This window comes from Phoca vitulina, unplaced genomic scaffold (genome assembly GCF_004348235.1).
Source record: "Phoca vitulina isolate PV1807 unplaced genomic scaffold, GSC_HSeal_1.0 scaffold40, whole genome shotgun sequence".
In the NCBI taxonomy this organism is placed as follows: Eukaryota; Metazoa; Chordata; class Mammalia; order Carnivora; family Phocidae; genus Phoca; species Phoca vitulina.
In genome coordinates, this window is record NW_022589743.1 from 13,986,335 (window position 1) to 14,009,964 (window position 23,630).

General features: G+C 35.1%; 1 protein-coding gene across 6 annotated transcripts in view; it reads right to left on the bottom strand.

The window, feature by feature from the left end:
* The window catches only part of BCAS3 (BCAS3 microtubule associated cell migration factor), a 618,903-nt gene that overhangs the window by 466,008 nt on the left and 129,265 nt on the right, over window positions 1–23,630 (bottom strand). For all 6 annotated transcript variants that reach the window (XM_032428491.1, XM_032428494.1, XM_032428495.1 and 3 more), the window contains exons 8-10: window positions 23,458–23,565; window positions 20,287–20,363; window positions 3,482–3,558 (exon numbers count right to left, since the gene is read on the bottom strand). In XM_032428491.1, the coding sequence (XP_032284382.1) occupies window positions 3,482–3,558; window positions 20,287–20,363; window positions 23,458–23,565 (262 nt within the window). The remainder of the gene's footprint in view (window positions 1–3,481; window positions 3,559–20,286; window positions 20,364–23,457; window positions 23,566–23,630) is intronic.

A 23,630-nucleotide genomic window follows, 5' to 3' on the forward strand; every position in this document is an offset into this window, starting at 1 on the left:
AGAAAGTCAAGTGCCTACTGGTTATGCGGAGAGTGAAGGTGAAAACCATTATTTTGCAATCCTCATAGTAAAGATTAGCTCAGGTAAGAATCATCAACGGATGCTAAAATTAGGCTAAAATTTTGATGAAAAGCAGGATATATTCATGGTCTTTCCAAATTGCCTATTAGTTACAAGGGAAAAAATAGGGATTATTCACTTCAGAAACTGGACAAAATCTTGACAAAATTAGTATCACCAATAAAGGACAAATATATATCATGTGCCTCCATTGATGATACTACGAGAAATACAGAACAATATTCTTGTAGTATTCTAGCCAAAAATATATAACCTGAATATAATCAAGAGAAAACATAAAAAAAAAAAAATCAAACTAAAAATCATTCTATTAAAAAAAGGGGGGAGAGGTAAAGGGTAGTGGTAGGGGGCTGTATTCTTCAAAATCATTGATGCTGTAAAAGACAAAGAAAGACTGAAATCTTCCATATTAAAAGAATCTAAGGGGACATCCCAACAAAATATAATACCTGATCCTAGACTGGATCCTGCACTACAAAAAAAAAAAAATTTCTACAAACGATATGATAGGGTTAACTGATAAAATTGGAATACGGTTGGTAAATTAGATAAAAGTATTTTTTGAAGATTAAATTGGCTGATAACTTAAGTATTTAGGGGTAATGTGATATATGCAACTTACTCTGAAATAATTAATAGGAGGTCACTTTGAGTAAAAGGTTCATGAGTGTGCTTTGTGTTATTTGTACTGTATTTATTCTTAGAACTTTTCTGTAACCTTTCCTGGTTAAAAGTACATCTAAAGAGAGGCACTGAAAAACAAACCCCTTAAAAGAGCTACCCTATGACCCAGCAATTGCACTACTGGATATTTACCCCAAAGATACAAATGTAGTGATCCGAAGGGGTACCTGCACCCCAATGTTTACAGCAGCAATGTCCACAATAACCAAACTATGGAAAGAACCCAGATGTCCATCGACAGATGAATGGATAAGGATGTGGTGTATATATATATATACACAACGGAATAGTACTCAACCATTAAAAAAAATGAAATCTTGCCATTTGCAATGACATGGATGGAACTAGAGGGTATTATGCTAAGTGAGACAGTCAATCAGAGAAAGACAATTATCATATGATCTCACTCATTTGTGAAATTTAAGAAATAAAACAGAGGATCATAGGGGAAGAGAGGAAAAAATAAAACAAGGTGAAATCAGAAAGGGAGACAAACCGTAAGAGACTCTTAATCATAGGAAACAAACTGAGGATTGCTGGAGGGGAGGGGCATGTGGGGATGGGGTAACTGGGTGATGGACATTAAGGAGGGTACTTGATGTAATGAGCACTGGGTATTATATACAACTGATGAATCACTGAACTCTACCTCTAAAACTAATAATACATTATATGTTAATTAACTGAATTTAAATTTTAAAAATTAATTAAAAAAAACAATCAGTATATATGGCCTCTCGCTTAAAATTTTAGTCAAAGACATTTTCATTGAAAGAGATTGTTACTCCAAAATTCAATTAAATTTTGCAATTCCACACTCAGCCCAAAAACCAAAACAATCAGAAACTGTTACCAAAGCAATCAGAAACTGTTAATAAATACTAGCATTTATGTAAATACTATGGAAAGACATTTATCTGAAAATATTTCTTTCAAAGGATGGTACAGTAATCTGATTAGCAAACTCCTTGTGACTTTCTGGTCTCGGTATGTAATGCTAGGTATTACTGACACTTATCTCAACAAAGGCAAGACAACTGGCACACACCCAGGTGTGCATCTATGAAGGGAGATCCTTCTGCTAGAAAACAATAGATAACTATTTGCATCACACCTACAATTCTAAAGGGGTAGTTTCCCACATGTGAGAATACATCTACAAGAGCCAAAGGACAATTTATACATCTTCTTTTCGGATGTCTCCAGCACTCAAGGAAACATATTACAGATAAAAACATTAGAAGAGGGTGCCTGGGTGGCTCAGTTGGTTAAGCAACTGCCTTCAGCTCAGGTCATGATCCTGGAGTCCTGGGATCGAGTCCCATGTCGGGCTCCCCGCTCAGCGGGGGGGTCTGCTTCTCCCTCTGACCCTCTTCCCTCTCATGCTCTCTGTCTCTCATTCTCTCTCTCTCAAATAAATAAATAAAATCTTTAAAAAAAAAAAAAAAAAAAACATTAGAAGACACCATTACGTCACCACATTGAATTGTATGCCCCCTGTCTTGTTTGAAAAGAGCTATTTTTATGAGATATATAGAAAATCAAGAGAAAGAACAGAATGGAGCATAAATACGGCATTCAGTAAGATGCAAAATACCTATCTGTAGCAAACAGAATTTCGAAAAAGTATCATGGAATTCATCTACAAAAATAACTTTCTTCAGTAGTTTCTTGATTTTGTGAATTCCAGAGACTAAAGATTTACATGCTCTGTGGTTTCTCCAAATAATTATTGTACTTGCCATATTGAGACTTGTGTCAAGAACTCTTCAATAAATATTATTTCCTATTATTCTTAATATATAATAGCTACATAAGCAAGCTAAAATGAAACAAAAAACAATAATCTTCTCTGAAGTCTAATATTTTTTAGATTTCATTCTATATTCACATGCAGAGTACAACATGGCATAAAAAAGATTTCACTTTTTCTTTCTGAAAATTCAAATTTGTCTTTGGCTTTGAATTGGACATAAAAAAAACTCTTCAATGTATAAATATAATAACTTCATTTACTATTATAACCTTAATAGACAAATGAAATTGATAAGTAACCAGAAAACTCAACAAAATGTGATCACCTGTAATTTAATTACTAAGACAAATGGCTGAACCCTTGTTTAGATTTAGCTGCAGACACATAAAGTCAATTAAATTATTCTATGGCTCGGTTCCCAACCTACCAATAAAAACAAAAGTCATTCCTGCCTCCTGATTTCTAGCTCCACAGAAACTACTAAGGTAATATCAATGCTGTGCCTAAGATTAATGGAATAAAGCTCTCTCTATAAAACTAAGCTTAGAAAATTAAGGTCGAGCCCAAATACTGATCCTAAGCAATAAGGGAGATAGGATAATTACTGGGTGCCCAATTAAAATCAAAACCAGGGGCACCTGAGTGGCTCAGTCATTAAGCGTCTGCCTTCAGCTCAGGTCATGATCCCAGAGTCCTGGGATCGAGCCCCGTGTCGGGCTCTCTGCTCAGCAGGAAGCCTGCTTCTCCCTCTCACACTCTACCTGCTTGTGTTCCCTCTCCCGCTGTCTCTCTCTCTGTCAAATAAATAAATAAAATCTTTAATAAAAATAAATAAATAAAATCAAAACCAAAGAAAATAAACTAGTAAGTTAAATATTCATTATTGGTTGGTAATCACCTTTGGAAAATTCTTCAACACTTGCTCCATTACAAATAATCCAAACATGAGCCATGCCTTACCTTGTTTTCTGCATAAGCAAGCCATCGGCTCCCAAGAGCAATAGGATTCATGTTGGGCCCTGGACAAGGATAGCAGCCTGAAAAATTTGAAATGGCAATATTGAGATATTTAATAAATTTTCTGTTGGTGCATCATATTTTGATGCCATAAAAACAAAACAGCCAAATGGTTTTATTTTTTCAAGTCTCACATAAAATTCCCATAAAACCAGTCATTATTTTAATAGCTAAGTGAAGTTCATTTTTTTTCTCCTCTACAGTTTCCTTTTGGTTTGATGCTGTTCCAATAAGAAACAAATCTGGGAAGAACCGGTAATAACTTTTAGCAAAAATTGGGTATTTTATACAGTTATTCCTAGAACAAGAAAGAGAAGCTAAAAGGAAACAAAGTTTATAAGTCAAGCGACAGTATTGAGAGGAAAGAGAAAGGATACAATTGGTTCAGGAATTTAAAGGCAAAAGATAACAAAGACATACATCTAAAAGGAAATGATACACTGGTGGGAAGAGAAAAACAAAACAAGTACTGAAGTAAGGCACCAATGAAGCAAAGTAATTCACAGAGTGCCTCCATAGAAAGATGATGGAAAACTAATGTACATACTCCTATGTATTTACATTAAGCAATCAATTTCATTCTTCTTGCTTTCATTTCAGTCCAGCCAATAACAAACTAGTAGGAAGGATTGTTTTGTGGTTCTCTCCTTTCAAGAAGAATAAATCAGTCATGACAGTGAACACCTTCGATGCATGGAAACTCCGATACAATCTTCCTGAACTCTACTAACCAAGGCACAACACGATTCAGTCAAGTAAGTGATGTCTGTCATCCTAGAGCCTCTCCTCCCCACTCCCGGCCAAGCCAATAAGGTCTCTGAGTCTAATGCCCTCATCTGTCAACTACACAAAATAATATTCCACTGTCTCACAAAGCTTTAGAGGGACTACTCAAAGGCAACTACAGAATCAGACAACATAAAAAGCCTAACGTAAAGAACTGGTTTATCATTCCACAAGTATCTGGTTAATATTTTTACAAATGTTTTCCTCTAAAAGGTACACTAGAGGATCAAACTGATCTATTTCACAGTTTATGTCCCAATTTGGAATCTAAATTTATACAATCATGAGACAGACAAGATTCCATAACAATAATCTTTTCTTCCTGTAGCAAAATAGACAAATTACATGAATCATATGAGCATAATAGCAAAAAAATAGCATGACCTGAATTGTAAACTGCATACCTGACAATTCCCTACACAACAGAAAGTCCCAGTCTATGTTACTGATCCTAAGAGGTATAGAGTTACCAATGTATGATCATGTCTTATGCAAAAGCATACTTAATAATGAGAAAAAGAACAATAATGAACTACTTTAAGATTTACTTTCAATAACAAAAATAATTTATATGTTCTGTGATATATTATTTTAAAATTTATTTGGTCTTCCTCCCACTTGATTAAAGGGGTATGTAAGAATTTGTTGTGTTCACTGCTGAATCTCCACTGCCTAGAATAATACCTGAACACAGCTTAATAAATATATTCGAACAAATTTGCACCTAAATGAAAGTATGTTTATATGACACTGGCAAAAAAGTCATCTACATAAAAAAACTTTTCAAATACTCAAATAGTGTGCTGACCTAAAAGTCAGATCTTTCATTTTAAACTATTTTTTAAAAAATAGGAATCTTTAAAAAAAAAAATAGGTATCTTTCTTAAACTTGTATCCCATGTTGGGTCACCTGGGTGACTCAGACGGTTAAGCTTCTGCCTTCAGCTCAGGTCGTGATCTCAGGGTCCTGGGATCGAGCCCCACATCAGGCTCCCTGCTCAGTGGGGAGTCTGCTTCTCTCTCCCTCTCCCTTCGTCCCTCCCCACTGCTCCTTCTCTCTCTCTCAAATAAATAAATGAAATCATAAAAAAAAAAAAAAAAAGCCATGTATCACATGTTTTCTGATTCAGAAAGCCTTGTGTGTAGCAATGTTTGGCATCCTAAAATGCTAGTGTCACGGTGTTCACGGGCACTAAAGAAGCACACACTGCTGCTGCGTCCCTCACACAGTAGTTTTCTTTCTTTCTTTTTTTTTTTTTTTTTGGCTTTTCTACATTTTAATTTTATTTTTTAAGATAATACCATAGAGAAATGCAACTGTTTTTTTCCTTACAGCATTTTTTAATTTAAATTCAATTAGCCAACATATAGTCCATCATTAGTTTTGATATAACGTTCAATGATTCATCAGTTGTGCATAACACCCACACAGTTTTCATTTGAGCTCCTTCAATCGCCATCTATTTTGAGTTTTCCTTTTTATTTTTTTAAAGATCTTATTTATTTATTTATTTGACAGAGAGAGACAAAGCGAGAGAGGGAACACAAGCAGGGGGAGTGAGAGAGGGAGAAGCAGGCTTCCTGACGAGCAGGGAGTCCGATGCGGGGCTCGATCCCAGGACCCTGGGACCATGCCCTGAGCCAAAGGCAGACGCTTAACCAACTGAGCCACCCAGGTGCCCCAAGTCTTCCTTTTTAAAGAAGATAAAGAACTTCTAAAGAAGATAATGGCCCTAAGAAAAAGTCCGTATGTCATATGAAATACAAGGTATGAGCTTTCTAATTTTTTACTCATCTTTTAAAAAAAAACCTTTTTGTTTATTTCAGTGTTTAAAGGGTTCTGTTTGGGATGTTTTGGGTTTTGGGAAAACTGACCTCTAGGTAACTTCGATATTACTATATCCACTGATGCACACTATGGACACATATTATGGACACATACAAAGGATAAAGGCACACTAAAATAGTGCAAAGACAATACACTCCAACATATGCTGTACAGTATTTACATAGATTTTATTATTACACTCCCACTGAGTAACCTAATTCATACACATACTCCATAGATATTTTCAGAGCTGAAGAAATGCATATAAATATGGCCTATAAGAAAACTTCGCCCTTTTAAATATTTTTTTGGAAAATTTCCCCCTTTTAAAATGTCATGAAAAAAAGAACCAAATGAAAAACAGAAATAAATACTTGTGAACTGCAGCATTACATTAGAGGTAACTAATCTCCTAAACTTTAAAGTCAATATAATCTAACTCTCAATCAATTCTGATATTCATCTCATCTCAATAGATCTTAATAAGTATATTCTCCATTCCAAATACTAGAAGATAATACTAGAAGATACTAAGGAAAAATGTAGTTCACAATTCATTTCACTTTTTGAGTCTATGTTTTTCGAAACTCAGTGGACCTCAAGAATTATAGTGTATTGGAATGAAAGCAAATTGTTTTTCTGCTCTCCAAAAAACATTTTACAGCTGGAATCAGCAGACCATCAGCCACTCAGCACTATCCCAACTTTATAAGCATGACTCCTTTAAAAATTAACCATTGCCTCCAGCTAAACTTTGAAAACAAGGAGGGGGGAAAAAACCGAAATCCCTATAATACTAGGACTTAATGCTAACATGTTTACAATGTTTGTGAACAAAGTAAGAGAGGTGGATATTAAAAAACAAAACAGAACAAAAAAAACCCTGAGATTTCCAAATTTAAATACAGGTAAGATCCAAGAAAAGCACACTCAATGAAGATTCCTCCATTACCACAGAAATATTTTAAAAGGCACAAGAGACTGATGCAATTTTTGATGGCATCCTCCCTTAATGTTGGTCCCTAGCAGGAAGGTGACCTGAACCTATTTTGAAAAACAAAGGATTCAACTACCCTCTGTAATACTCTGCCTAATTTTTCTTGGTAAAGATGACTCAAAAGGTTTCAGACTGTTTTGAAAAAAACAGATGTCTGTATTTATGGTCATCTGACTCTCAAAAAGGGTAGCAAGACAAGACAATGAGGAAAGAATAGTCTTGTCAACAAATGAGGATGGGTCAACTGCATATCCATATGCTAAAGAATATAACCCTGACCTCACACTGCAAACAAAAATTAACTTGAAATGAAATCAGACTTAAATGAAAAAGTTGAAAGTCCTGCTCTCTTCCCCAGCACCACCTGCAGAGGTGGCAGCCATTTCCTACTTGGCAACATGGCCACCCTCAGACCTCTGGGGAAGCCCAATATCGTTAAAAAGAGGACCAAGCAGTTCATCCGGCACCAGTCAGACCAATATGTCAAAATTAAACTCAACTGATGGAAACCCAGAGGCATTGACAACAGGGTGCACAGAAGATTCAAGGGCCAGATCTTGATGCCCAACAATGATAATGCAAGCAACAGGAAAACAAAGCACATGCTGCCCCAGTGTCTTCTGAAGTTCCTAGTCCACAATGTCAAGTGCAACAAACCTTACTGTGCAGAGATTGCTCACAACGTCTCCTCCAAGGACTACAAAGCCCCAGGGAAAGAGCAGCCCAGCTGGCCATCAGAGTCACCAATCCCAATGCCATGCTGCGCAGCCAAGAAAATGAACAGACAGGGGCGCCTGGGTGGCTCAGTCGTTAAGTGTCTGCCTTCGGCTCAGGTCATGATCCCAGGATCCTGGGATCGAGCCCCGCATCGGACTCCCTGCTCGGCGGGAAGCCTGCTTCTCCCTCTCCCACTCCCCCTGCTTGTGTTCCCTCTCTTGCTGTGTCTCTCTCTGTCAAATAAATAAAATCTTAAAAAAAAAAAAGAAAATGAACAGACAGCTTATGTGCACATTGTATTTGTATTAAAATAAATAAATAAATAAAACTATCAAAAAATGTTAAAGTACTAACCTCTTGGAACAAAACATAGTGGTAAATCTTCATACCCTGAGATTAAGCAATGCTTCCTTAGATATGACACCAAAAGTGTAAGTGATAAAAGAAAAAATAGATAGGGGCGCCTCGATGGCTCAGTGGGTTAAGTGGCTGCCTTCAGCTCAGGTCATGATCCCAAAGTCCTGGGATCGAGCCCTGCTTGGGGCTCCCTGCTCAGAGGGGAGTCTGCTTCTCCCTCTCCCTCTGCCCCTCCCCCCCATTCCTGCTCTCTCTCTCTCTTTCTCTCTCAAATAAATAAAATCTTTTAAAAAAAAGAAAATAGATAAATTGGACTTCGTAAAACTAACACGTTTGTGCTTCAAAGGACATAACTAAGAAAGAGAAAAAACAGAATGGAGTTTTATAAAACATATGTCTGATAACTGACTTGTATCCAAAATATAAACAGAACTATTACAACTCAAAAAAGAAAACACAAATAACTCATAAATTTTAACAAAGAAGATATATGCTAGTGAATGAACACATGAAAACAAGCTCAATATCATTAGCCATCAGGGAAATGCAAAGCAAAGGTATAATCAGATACCATTTCATGAGACATCAATAGGATGGCCATAGTCAAAGAAAGGTCGTAACAATCAACAGTGGGAATGTGGAGAAATTGGAACTTTCATACACTGCAGGTGGGAATGTAAAATGCAGTCACTCTGCCTGGCAGCTCTTCAAATAGTTAAGGATAGAATTACCATATGACTCATCAATTCAACTCCTAGGTGCATACTCAAGAGAAATGAAAACATATGTCCACACAAATACTTATACCCAGGAGAACTGAAAATACAGTTGACCCTTGAACAACATGAGTTAGAACTACACATGTCCACTTATACATGGGTTTTTTATAAAACAGTACTGTAGATATATCTTCTCTTCCTTATGATTTTCATACTAACATTTTATTTTCTCTAACTTAATTATAAGAACATAGTATATAATATATACGTCATACAAAACATGTATTAATTGACTGTTTGTTATTGATAAGGTTTCTGGTTAACAGCAGGCTAAGTTTTTGGAGAGTCAAAAGTTATATGCAAATTTTTGACCGTGCATGCATTTGGCACCCCTAACCCCCACGTTGTTCAAGGGTCAACTGCATATGTCCCCACAAAAAAACTTTCATTCGTGAAAGCATTATTCATAATAGCCCAAAAGTGGAAACAAACTAAACATCCATCCCCTGATGAATAGATAAATGTGGTATTACCCATACAATTAAATATTATTCAGCAATAAAAAGAAATGAAGAAAAATGTTCCATTGTCTGGATATACCATAGTTTAACCATTCACCCACTGCTGGACATCTTGATTGCAATGTGAATAAAGTTGCAATAAACAACTGGGTACAAGTTTTTTAAGTGGACAACCGTTTAAAATTCCTTTGGGTAAATACCAAAGAGTGTGATTGCTAGATTGTATGGTAAGAGTATGTCTAGTTTTGTAAGAAACTGCTGAACTGTCCTCCAAAATGGCTGTATTATTTTGTATTCCCACCAGTAATGTATGGGAGTTCCTGTTGCTCCACATCTTTGTCAGCATTTGGTGTTGTCAGTGTTCTACATTTTGGCCAGTCTCATGGGCATGTGATGGTATCTCAGTGTTTTAATTTGAATTTCTCTGATAACATATGATGTGGAGCATCTGCTCATATGCTTATTTGCCATCTGTATTATCTTCTTTGGTGAGCTATTAGGATTTTTGGCACATTTTTTAATTGGGCGGTTTCTTTTCTTCTTCTTGAGTTTTAAGCATTCTCTGTATATTTTGAATAACAGTCCTTTATTGGATGTGTCCTTTACGAAGACTTTCTCCTAGTCTGTGGCTTGTCCTCTCATTCTTTTGATAGTGTCTTTTGCAGAGCATAAGTTTTTAATTTTAATGAATTCCACCTTATCAATTATTTCTTTCATGAATTGTGCCTTTGGTGTCGTATCTAAAAAGTCATCACTATACACAAGGTCATCCAGGTGTTCCCTATGTTATCCTCTAAAAATTTTATACTTTTGTGTATTACATTTAGGTCTGTGATCCACTTTTAGCTAATTTTTGCAAAGGATGTATAGTCTGTGTCTAGCTTCAGTTTTCCACACGGGAATGTACAGTTGTTCCAGTACCATTTGTTGAAGAGACTATCTTTGCTCCCTTGTACTACCTTTGCTCCTTTGTCAAAGATCTATTTCTGGGCTCTCTATTCTGTTCCACTGATCTAATTGTATATTCTTTTACCAGTGCCACATTGTCTTGATTACTGTAGTCTGATAGTAGTAAATCTTGAAGTCAGGTAGCAACATGGCAGAAACTTGAATCATATTACTAAATAGAAGTCAATCTGAGAAGGCTACATACTATATGATTCCAACTGTATGACAGCCTAGGAAATGCAAAACCATGCAGATAACAAAAAGATCAGTGGTTGCTGGGGGAATGGGGAGGGCAGAGTTGAACAGGTAGAGTAGCGGGATTTTTAGGGCAGTGAAAATACTCTGTAATACAGATACTACAGTGATGGATATATGCCATCATATATTTATCGAAACCCACAGAAGGTATAAAACCAAGATTGAATCCTAAGGTAAACTATGAACTCTGGTTGATAATGATGTGTCAATGTAGCAAATGTACCACTCTGGTGAGTAACACTGAAAATGGGGGAGGCTATGCATGTGTGGGGATGGTGAAATCTCTGTATCTTCTGTTCAATTTTGCTGTGTGCTTAAAACTGCTCTAAAAAAATAAGTCTTTAAAAAAATTTTTAAGATTTGTTTATTTTAAAGAGAGAGAGAGCTGGGCAGGGGGCAATGGAAGAGGGAGAGAAGCAGACTCTCCATTGAGCATGGAGCCCAATACAAGGCTCAATCTCACCACCCTGAGATCATGACCTGAGCCGAAACCAAGAGTCAGATGCTCAACCAACTGAGCCACCCAGGAGCCCCTAAAACAATTTTTTTAAAAGAAGAACTGATAGGGGTGCCTGGGTGGCTCAGTCATTAAGCGTCTGCGTTAGGCTCAGGTCATGATCCCGGGGTCCTGGGATCAAGCCCCGCATCGGGCTCCCTGCTCGGCGGGAAGCCTGCTTCTCCCTCTCCCACTCCCCCTGCTTGGTTCCCTCTCTCGCTGTCTCTCTCTCTGTCAAAAAATAAATAAAATCTTAAAAATAAATAAATGAATAAAATAAAGAAGAACTGATAGATTCTACAACATAGATGAACTATGATTATCTATGTTCAGTAAAAGATACCAGTCACAAAAGACCACATATTCTATCAAGTCCAGAAAAAAACTATGAACACTCTCTCCAGAAAGACATATAAGCACATAAAATATTAAACATCACTTCAGGGATTTATTTGACTATCTTACAACTGATTAATGATCCTCTTAAAGTTCCATGAGCTTTCTGATTTATTTTTGCTTTATTTTTCATATACATAAACATATCATGAATTTTTTTAAAGATTTATTTATTTGAGAAAGAGAGACAGAGCGCATGGGGAGGGGCAAAGGGAGAGAGAGCATCTCAAGCAGACTCCCCACTGGGCACAGAGCCCAATGCAAGGCTCGATCTCATGACCCTGAGATCATGAACTAAGCTGAAATCAAGAGTCGGACACTTAACCGACTGAGCCACGAAGGCGCCCCAAACATATGAATTTAAGAGTACAGCCAGTGTGAGGTTCAGTGGGTAGGTTATTATGTGGTGAGGACAGGAAAATTACAAGTGATTTCACTGCACATATATTCACTGATTGTCCACTATGCACCAGGCACCTGCCCAGGCCATGAAATATAGTGGCAATATACAGATGGGAACCCAAAAGAACAGGGATAGATCTGACTTGAACTTGAACTGGGCTCAGATCTCACATTAACCTGCCAATCTCTCCTAATAAATATTACAAATTTGCTTCTAAACATTTTAAAAAGGAAACCTCCTCTTTCCAAAACTAAAAATAATTTTGCATTTTTAAGATCCTTTAAATTACTTTCTTGTAATTGTTACCAATCATTAACGTAAATGAAGAACACACATAATAACACTAAGAAATAGCATTAGGATGGTAAGGAATTTTCCTTTTTGAAGTTAAAAACAGGCCACTGGAAAGAGTTACTCACTGCCTAATCCTTTGGTCTCTCCAGAGACTTCATATCTAACTTTCAATTTAAGCACACTGGAAATGACTGCTAATGACATCTATCGGTGTTTGTCTTTTGTTTTCTCCATCATACATGGGTTTTGAATTTCCACATCAGACAGCTGCTCAAGGCCACCGTTTCTACACAGGCAAATACAAAGGTGTCTCCTTTCTCATCATACTGGCTGCGTTCCCTTTCCAGTTCTCTATCAGCTCTCTTTACCTGATCCTTCCACCCTTTGGCACAAATTCCCATGATGCTTTCTCTGATGGACACAGCTGTCTCTACTTATTTTACAGCCCCATCATTGTATTCATACATAACTGAGGCACTCACAATTGTATTACAAAAGAGCTTTTCAAACTACATTAGAAATCAAATGCCTGCACCATCAAAACAATATCTTCATTAAGTGGAGAATTTGTCATTCTGTGTGGGCTCTGGTCCTAATTCTTCAAGAACTAGAAACCAATCACTGGAGAAAAACTATGTGGCACAGGCAAATGGGCTACAACAAATGCTATTCTCAGTATGCCTACTGCCTCTGCAACATCTTTTTAGTGCCCCAGGCAAACTGGCTTATACACATGGGCTAGCCCAAATTCAGAGAAACACATAGAAACATGACTCGTTCCACCTGCTAAAAGTTTCAGTCTGTGTAAAGGAAGCGGGGGATGGGGGGAGATGCTGTAATTAAAGAAAAAGAAGCTTCTTTCAAGTTAGGAAATGGCTCATTTGTTCCTTGATCTTAAATATTAGGCTACACGCAATTTTGTTCAATGTGTTGATATAAATCACTTTAGGTGAAGCTGTATCTCAGAGACAGAAAGCTAAATTCCTTCATACAAATATTTGCCAAATATCATCAATCTTACCAAGCCTACGTCACTCACATAAATCCAATCTCTAGGGTTTTCCAGTCAAGTAAAATAATATGTAACTAACAATGAGATACTTCTTAACAGAAGTACCCCACTATAGGTTGGGGTATTCAGAGATAAAGGGGTTGGGAAGAGCTGTTGTGGAATGCTACAAGAGCATGAGGAGAGAAATCACAAACTTGTGTTGTTGTTATTGCTGTTGAGGCTTTCTCAACTCTGTGTTTATGTAAACTATATATTCAAGTATAATAGACATCCAGAAGCACCCACATCAACAAAGTGAACATATACATATATAAGCAGTACTGAAAACAAACAAACAAAACCCCAGGACGTTATAGAATCCCAAAAGCCTTCTCTCATATACCTTTCCAGCCCTCTTCTCCCAAGGCTACGAACTACCCTGCCTTCTGACAACTATACTAAACATTTGTCCTCAAAAGACATCGCTGGGTTCTAATACACAGTTTATCACACTTATTTCCATCTTTTATCCCCAGAAATGATAGTTGTACTTTTATACTACCCCATTTTTCAACATTTTAAGTAACATACATTTCAGATTTAATGAAATACACACTAAATAAATGTTATGGCATCCCCAAATCATGAGAGCCATTTTATAAATACTATACTGAAAGAAGAGGAGATAATCCTAATGGATCAGGAATTACTAAAAATTCACTTCTGGGGGCCTCATGCCACTTGACCAGGACTTACTAATAAAACTGTATGTCACTTATAAAGCACCTGAGTGACACTCATAAAGCATCCTTCCAGATCTCTTCTTCTTATCATGAACAATTCACAGAATACAAGAGAGCTTAATACTTTAATAACACTTATTTCAACTATTCAGTGGGTTCAGCAATGCAGAGGGAAGCATTTAGGACTACATGACAAAGATGTCCCAAAGGGGGCGCCTGGGTGGCTCAGTCGATTAAGCGTCTGCCTCCGGCTCAGGCCATGATCTCAGGGTCCTGGGATGGAGCCCCACATTGAGCCCCCGCATTGGGCTCCCTGCTCAGCGGGGAGTCTGCTTCTCCCTCTTTCCCCTGCCCCTCCTCATGTGCTCTCTCTGTCTCTCAAATTAAATAAATAAATAAATAAATAAATAAATAAATAAATGAATAAATAAGATGCCCCAAAGGATATCAACTAAAAAAGAACAAAGGCATTAAGAAAGAGACATAATGACTCACTCTCCCATTCATTTTTATCAAACTTCACTAATAGTTTGTACTTGCTAAAGTCTCATAAAACAGAAGCTCCTATTCCCAAAAGGGGAAACACTCCAGATACTGGAGAGATACTCAAGAGCTGATGACTACAAACATATAATTTTCAAATTTCAGATTTTCTGGATTTACTCCAAAACAACATGTAGGAGAAACTTCACTCATATATGCATACATATATTCACTTCTTTAAATATCCACCAAACACCATTAATTTCCAGCTCAGACCTATATACCATTTTTCCTGGAGATCAGTACTGATCCTATATTAATAATTTTTTCCTCATCTGATGACTTTTAACAGAGTTGCACTACATTCTAAGCCATTTTGGCTAACTAAACATCTTGGAAAAGTACCATTGATGCTTTGAAACCAGAAAATCATTGTGATAAATGTTTTTCATCTACAGCAAATTGAGTTTTATTCTTACAAGAAGCAAAAATAAAGATCAGTAATATTTTTAAGTTAGTTAGAACATAATGGATATATTATACTTTCCATGTGAACCTTACTTCCTTCATCCAAATCAAGCTAGATAACTTTGCTCTCAAGATCACTGACTAGTGGCAGAAACAGAACAAGTAAACAGAAAATGTGTACAATAACAGAGGCAAAGATTACATGTTATAAAAGTATTCCCAAAGGGTGTTAAGTAATAAAAGAGGTTTGTAATCAAATAAATATGGGAAATATACAAATGCAGTAAATAAATTTAAGCAGGTTAAAATGCTAGTCACCATTGCCATTTTCCAATAGAAGGCAGCGTTTCCTGAGTATATGTGACCAAGGCACCCTGATTCCCACAGCATGTTGAAGGTCTAGTGTTCTGCCAACAGACTTTGGGAACTGTTATCTTTGGGGACTTAAAAGAAGGCGAGGTTGTTTTATTTTATTTTTTTTTAAGATTTTATTTATTTATTTGACAGAGAGAGACACAGCGAGAGAGGGAACACAGCAGAGGGAGTGTGAGAGGGAGAAGCAGGCTTCCCGCGGAGCAGGGAGCCCAATGTAGGGCTCGATCCCAGGACCTGGGATCATGACCTGAGCCGAAGGCACACGCTTAACGACTGAGCCACCCAGGCACCCCAAGGCGAGGTTGTTTTAAGCTAAAAGTGTCAGGAAATAGTTCACATAAGAACTAATACAGACACTCAGCCAAGAAAGATATGGAGGATTAAGACATTCTGGGACAGGAGGGTAATGGTGTAAAGGCCAGTTCAGACAGGAAAACAAAGTGACAGTGCACTTGCAAAGAAATGAGAATAATGAATGGGTTCAAAGTAAATGTAGCGTAAGCAGCATGAAAAGGAATTGTAGAAATAGTTTACAAGGATATTGGATATTGATAAAGAAGGTTTTTGTGTGTGAAAAACCTTGGTAGTTCGGATGGTAAGAAATGTCCATGATACATTTCCCTGTTGTCCCAGGACATTTCTAGTATACGTGTTGACCAGACTTGATCAGAATTAAATTAAGTATGGCAGCTGTTCAAATCGAAAGACCTCAGTTTAGATGATAAATTATATATGGTCATTTGGAAATGATCTTTGGAAAGGTACAAATGAAAAAGTCTGTCCATGAATTGGTAATTGTTGAAACTAGGTAAGTATGTGGTGGTTCATTATACTACTATTTTCTTTAAATAACAGTATGTACTTCCCAAAATAAAAAAAAAAAAATTCTTAAACGACATTCATAGGAGATGAAATAGTATTTCTATGGCATTAGTAATTTAATAAAACACAATATTTTCACATCACTCAATGTTTATCAAATAAGAAAAATCATTAAAAATCAAAAACACATTTAACCATTTTAAGGTGACTAAAAATTCATCTTCTTTCTGTAAGAAACTGGTAATTTCAAGCAAGAATGAAAACTAAGAAGAATACATACTCTAGTCGCTCTTCTTTGCTTAAAGATATTTTCATTCTTATTTCCACTATAAATGGTTTAATTGAGAAATTATAGTAAAATCTCAAGAATATATGAAATTTCCTTAATTTTGACAGTGTGCCACTTTCTATACTGATTCTGCCAACTGATTCAAGAGTTTTATGTATTTGTTTTTTTTTTTTTGTCAGAGAGAAAATCTGTAAGTTCACCCAAGTTAGAACATTCCACAAACAAAATTCTTCTATTGCAAAATCTCAAATTGCAAAATACTTCTCCAGAAAATCAGCAAATATTGTCAATGTACAAAAAACAAAGCTTTTTAAAAGATAAATTGTATTTATAGCCTACAGTATCATAGGTTTTTAAATTCTTATATGTAGGTCCTTATTCAAAGGGTTACATGCACCCCAATGTTTATAAGCAGCATTATCAACAATAGCCAAATTCTGGAAAGAGCCCAAATGTCCACTGACTGGTGAATGGATAAAAAGGATACACACACACACACACACACACACACACACACACACACACACAGGAATATTACTCAGCCATCAAAAAGAATGAAATCTTGCCGTTTGCAATGACATGGATGGAGCTAGAAAGTATTATACTAAGTGAAATAAGTCAGAGAAAGACAAATACCATATGATTTCACTCGTGTACGGAATTTAAAAAACAAAACAGATGAACATGAGGCGGGGGCGGGGGGAGGCAAGCCAAAAAACAGACTCTTAACTATAGAAAACAAACTGATGGTTACTGGAGGAGAGGTGAGCAGGGGGACGGGTTAAATGGGTGATGGGTATTAAGGAGGGCACTTGTGATGAGCACTGGGTGTTATATGTAAGTGATGAATCACTAGATTGTACATCTGAAACTAACACTACACTATGTTAACTAACTGGAATTTAAATTAAAAACTTGAAAAAAAATGAAACAAATACATTTCCATCACCTGTTAAATAACAGACACACGTTAGCAGAAACAAATTTCACTCATTTGTAAGACATATACAATTAAGGATATAAGGTATATCTACATCATTTTATGCAAAATTTTATTAGACCATCTAAGCTTAAAAGTTACTATTATCATATATAATTTTGCTCATTTTCTCGAATAAAACATAGTACTCTGAAAGGTCTATTCTCATTTTAGTGTATCAAAAATATTACAAAGCCCGTGTCCTTCAAATCTAATTATAAATTCAATAAATAAATCTAGGATTTTATGCTAAGTGAAACAAGTCAGTCAGAGAAGAACAAATATCATATGATTTCACTCATATGTGGAATTTAAGAAACAAAACAAATGATCAAAGAAAAGAGACCAAAAAAAGACTTAAACACAGAGAACAAACTGGGAGAGGGGAGGAGGATGGGTGAAATAGGTGAAGGGGATGAAGAGTGCACTTATTGTGATGAGCACTGAATCATGTATAGGATTGTTGTATTATTATATTGTACAGCTAAAACTAATATAACACTGTATGTTAATTATACTTGAATTTAAAATTTTTTTTTAAATCTAATGATTTTAAATTGTTCCTTTATAATAAAGCTTATTTTTTCTTTTAAAATTCTATCCTGGGTATTTAATTACTGAAAATCCACATTTTTTTTACTTATTTATTAAAAAAATCTACATCATAAATATGCTCTATAAAACAAAGACTTCTATTATTAACTTATTTATATGTATTAACTTCTCTTTAGTCACTGTAACAACTGACTTTATACCCAACATTATTACAAAGAAAGAAACAGATCTATTGACAAGTACGATACTACTTTCAGCCTAATGTTTAAATAAGGTTTAAACTTCAAAACATACATTGCCACTTAAATAAACTATCTTAACAAATAATGATTGGGATGTTTTTCCTCCAATTTTACACTCAGCTGAGGCAGCAAAAGCTATCGTTACGTTTTAAAAAGAAAAAAGAAAGTAACTCTAGGCTCCTAACCTTATTTTAAAAGGGAAAAGCAGCTACCAAGGAATACAGACTCTAAGTGTAAAATTAATACGGAGTCACAACAGAGATATCTGACTTTGCAGAAGCCAAGACACGCATATCTTTGATAAATGATGATGGGCAGAAGACCACTGATAAAATGTAGGATAAACACACTCAGAAAAACCTGGAATCTGAATCTGGCTGAGATGTTCATACTCTGTCCTGATTCACTGCTCTGCAGCCCACATACATAGAGGTAATAGATAGATTCATACATGGTTCCTTAGATACATTCTATTTCTCTAATTCTTTTAATTATAATAATGAGTAATATAAATATAGTGTAATATATTAATGCATAAGACCTGTATAAGAAGAATATGCTAAAACAGGCCATGAAATATCCAAAGGTGCCCATATTATGTATAAAATACATTTGTGAATGAAGATGTTATTAACAAAAATATGCTCCTCAAAAACTTTTTTAATTTCTTTACATGTAGATGTGACAATATAAGATCCTGCCTAATGACCTATATTTAATAATTATTAACCATAAATAAATTTCTGAGTATCATAAAGTCAATGATAGCTGTATTAATGTACTCATTTGTTCAAGAAATATTTAATGAGAGCCTACACTGTGCTAGTTCAATGTCCCAGGGGCTAGAGATATGAATGGTATACATTAGGGTTTGTGAGAAAACAAAAAATATCTCAATGAACATGATCTCCATTATTATCTTTGTAGATCTCCAAGAGACGATTATAAGCTCAAGAAGACAAATTGTCATACTACTTCTTCCTAGTCTACCAAATTATAAACTATACATTATAATGAATATATATATTATATATATATATATAACATTATGTGTTATATATCATATATAATGTATGCAATTACACATAAATGATAATATATTAGTTCTATCTCAGGAACATGACCTGTTATCAGAAAGGATAATGTCTACTACCCAGGGCTTAATACATAGTAGATATTAGGTAAACACCTAATGAATAAGTATGTAAATAGCTGTGATATTTCAAGATCGACAACAATATGAGTTGGATTCCCTAGTTATAAAAAAACCGAAATCTGTTCCAACAAAACTATCTCTACAGCACATGCATAATCAGACTCTGAAAAAAAACAGCCAGAGCTTTGATGGAGAATTATAGAAGTTAACATCCAAGAATGAAAACTACTGTTTTGCTAGTGTGTAGTGAAAAACAAATTCTAGCATATGTGCTGCCGAAGCGAGCACGAAAAAAAATTCTAACTCCAGACTTTCTTTGGACTCCGCTCCTGCTGGAATCTCCACCCTGTTGGCCTGCCCTACAAATCTGGGACTTGCCAGCCCCTACAACTGCATGAACCAATTCCTTTCAGAAAAAGAACCAATCGCCCAATCAGTGAGTATGTATGTGGCTCCAGATTCCTGCACTTTCAAACAGTACTGGAAGTCATGGGAGGTGGAGTAAGAAGGAGGGAGAGAAAGAAAGACACTGGCACATTTCTCTAAGTTTCAAATCCCTCACGTATGATAATTCGTCATCTCTTCAAGTATGTTATGTTAATGAAGTAACTCAACAACAGCTTTGAAAGTATGACATGGCTACATGAACCTAAATTAATCACAATTACTCAAGGAGAATATGTAAGGAGAAACTGAGGCAACACAGCACAAGCTTGCTCAATAACAGGAAAAAAATGTGTTGTGGGTTGTAAATACATACCATAAAATGAGAGTAGTAAGTAAGAGATCCACAAAAACACAGAAATATCATAACAATTGAATAACCACGAAATACTGATGTTACGATTACAATAAGTTTGCTGATTCTATCAAATAGCATAAACTCAAAAGCGTATTATAAGAAATAAACCAAGTTGATACATACTTGTGACAAAAAATTTTTTTGTGAAAGTACAGCTATCAAAGGCAGCAATTTTCTCCTGCAAGACTACAACGAGGATCCTAAAATTGGAGGGAAAAAAACAACAAAAATGTGAATGTGAAATTCTGTAAATCAAATCATTAAATTTAAAGAAGTATCTACCAATGCAATTTAGGCAAGAAACATCAGCCTCTTAAAATGTAAAAGTTCAACCACAAAATCCTTACTGTAATCAAGAGAGACATGAATAGAAGAAGAAAAGTAACAGAACAAACTACAGCTCAAAACATTATTTTCCTCTAAATAAAATTTTATTTACATTCATTATAAATCAAATAAATCTATCTTCATTAGGAAGGTATGAAATCAATAAACTGCTGGCTATTTACTAAAAGTGTTTTTCCAGTGCTGGCTCAAAGTCATGGAATTAAAAGCAAAATGGATTTATGTAACCTGTCACTTAAAATGATTGCTGAATTTCCCAACACAAGAGCGAAAGAAAGAAAGAAAGTAAACTCAGACAACTGTTATTCAGTATAATTGAGTCATTTCTGATTGACTCAATATATTAAAATTTAAGCAGGATATGTATGAACTATATTTCTCCCAAAGCCCAAGATTTATAAAAAATTGGGAAGTTAGTTATAAAATATTTTATAACCAAAATTTCTAAAATACATCCAAAATGAAGTTATTTTATAAATTAATATTTTGAGTACTTCTCTTTGCATAACATTAATGTAAAGACCCAAATTTCAAAGTTATTTTAATAATCAAATAAAAGATTATAATTGTTAAATATTTAACATACTCAGGGTATTTTTCCAAATTTGGGGGAGGTAAATCTGAGTAACAGATGTTAATGATGAGTGGGAAAAAAGAAAATGTTGTCTTTAACATGCATGCTTTATTAATCTTGTTCATTTGCTAATGCAGAACAAAATCCTTAACACAGTTGACAACACATAATAAATGATTCTGTCATGGCACTTAACATAAGAAACCAACCAATCATCAGACCCAGGTTAAAAGGCTTAGCGAATCCATAATAAGAAGGGGACAAACTCAAATGAGAGAAAATGCAGAGAGACAAACAGATATGAAAAGGTTTTCTTATAATCAAGCAGCCCCTCCCCATAATATAGTAACATACAAAATCATTTCCACAAAGACAGTTTAATTTATTACGAATATTGCTAAGTCCAGAAGACTGTACCTTACAGCTGATTTGCAAAAACAAATGAAGAATTAACCAGGGAGAATCAGAGTTGACATTTTATAGAGCAAAATCTAAGCAGTATCCTGACATCCACACAATAACTTTTCCTCTAACCTTTACCGCATCTGAACTCATGCAACTTCTAAATAGAAAATCAGTGTTTTAAAATTACATAATGTATCCAAATCAACAGATTTTTTTTGTTGTTGGAACATATCTTCAATGGTTTTTCTTTATGAACCTTAGCTACATCAACCAAATTTCCAGAGAATTTCATAATCACTTTTCATTAATGACATCTCATTTCATAAATCACTTTTATCTGCTTTTACTCCTACTCAGAAGTTTCACAATCATAATCACCTATGATGAGCACACAGATGACTATGAAAAGATTAACTGTATTAATTTTCAAAGTAATTTATATATTTTAAGATATTAAATGTGCTTATTATTTCACAGCTAAAATTAAAAGTAACAAACACAAAAATATTTGTTGTAAGAAAAGTTGACCTAACTGCATCATCCAGAAACACAGTACTTGGAACAAGTGCAGATTTACTGTAACAGTTTAAAAAAATAATGCAAGAAATACTTTTTTAAAAATTTAACTGCATTGTGTTTTTCTGTTTTCTAATATATTTGTGTATTTGTAATACAAGTAAATTATGACCTAAACATCGTATTTGTACTTAATCTCCCTTTTCAAGTGTGTTCAATTTTCTGTTTGGCTAAATATGTACGTAATCTATTTTGTGGGAGCACAAAGAACACTTGAAGAAGAGCTTTCATTATATTTTCCCAGGTTAAATATATTACCCACTGGATCCACCCATTCAATAATATTGACTTTGAATAATTTGATGTGTCATTGGATAATTACATTATCCCAGCAATAATATTTCTGTTTCCTATAATTTTGAGTTTGATATTATTTGAAGTATAAATATGCATAATAATTAGATCTCCACTATGAACTGCACACTATCACTGAACAGCTTTTCTTTGTCCTAGTTCATGTTTTTGTACTTGAATTCAAAGACGTTTATCATTAGTATCAAAGCCCACATGTTCTTGTAGTTTGTATTTGTCAGGTATGTCTTTACCCTCTTTCTATAGTCAACCTTTCTGAGTCATTCTTTGAATCTCTTTAAAATCTAACCTGAGAGACTTTTATTACAAAATTTATTTTATATTGACACAGCATAAATTACTGTGTTTTCCATGTTCCATGTGTTTGCTTTTTGATGAGATGTAAGATTTACAGTTTCCATCCATGACCTCGATCAAGACATTTACCATTGCAGGGCTGCAGTTTTCTCAAATGTAAAAGGAAGTACTGAGTAATAGCAGATCCTTAGAGCCCCTATCTCCGCTAATGTTCAATGGCTATAAATTAATTCTGCATTATCGTTAGGTCAGGTTCAACCCAGATCTGAGTTTTCCTAGAGATATCAACAAAATAGATTTTAAAGAAGGAAAATCTGTCTAGTCCATGTTTTAGCTCTACTGTGAAATAACAATATTTAAAAGTCATTTTTATTGTTCAGAATATGCTTCATTTTGATGAATGCTAATAGGAAAGTTATATTGCATATCATAAGCCACAGAAGCACAAACATTCTATCTATTAAAAAGTTATGTTATACATGTAAAAAAGTTCTTCAAAGCAATATTTAATCTTTGTACATTTGCTCAGATACTTTTTATTCTTTTCCATTTCAGTTTTTAAATGCTAGTTATGACTCACTAAACTTAATTCACTCATGGGTCAAGACTGGAAGTTTGAAAACATTCATTCAGAAATCTTAACAGTTACTCCATTTGGCAGAATTCAGAAGGTATTTTGTGACTTCTTTACAAGATAAGTCAACGATGGTAAATAATACTAGTAGAGCTCTACCTGCCCAGGAGGTATCTTACCTTGAACAAGAATCACAGGGAGAAATTCTTACCGTTTGTTGCAATGGAGATCATAGATAGGTGTTTTAAACTGAATAGACTTGACCATCTCCCCAGTACGAAGTGAATAGAGATCTACACAACAGTAAGGTGGACTTGTGCTAAAAAAAAAAAAAAAAGACAAGCGCCATTATTTTTTTAAAATGTGGGAGGGCCAGTAAACATT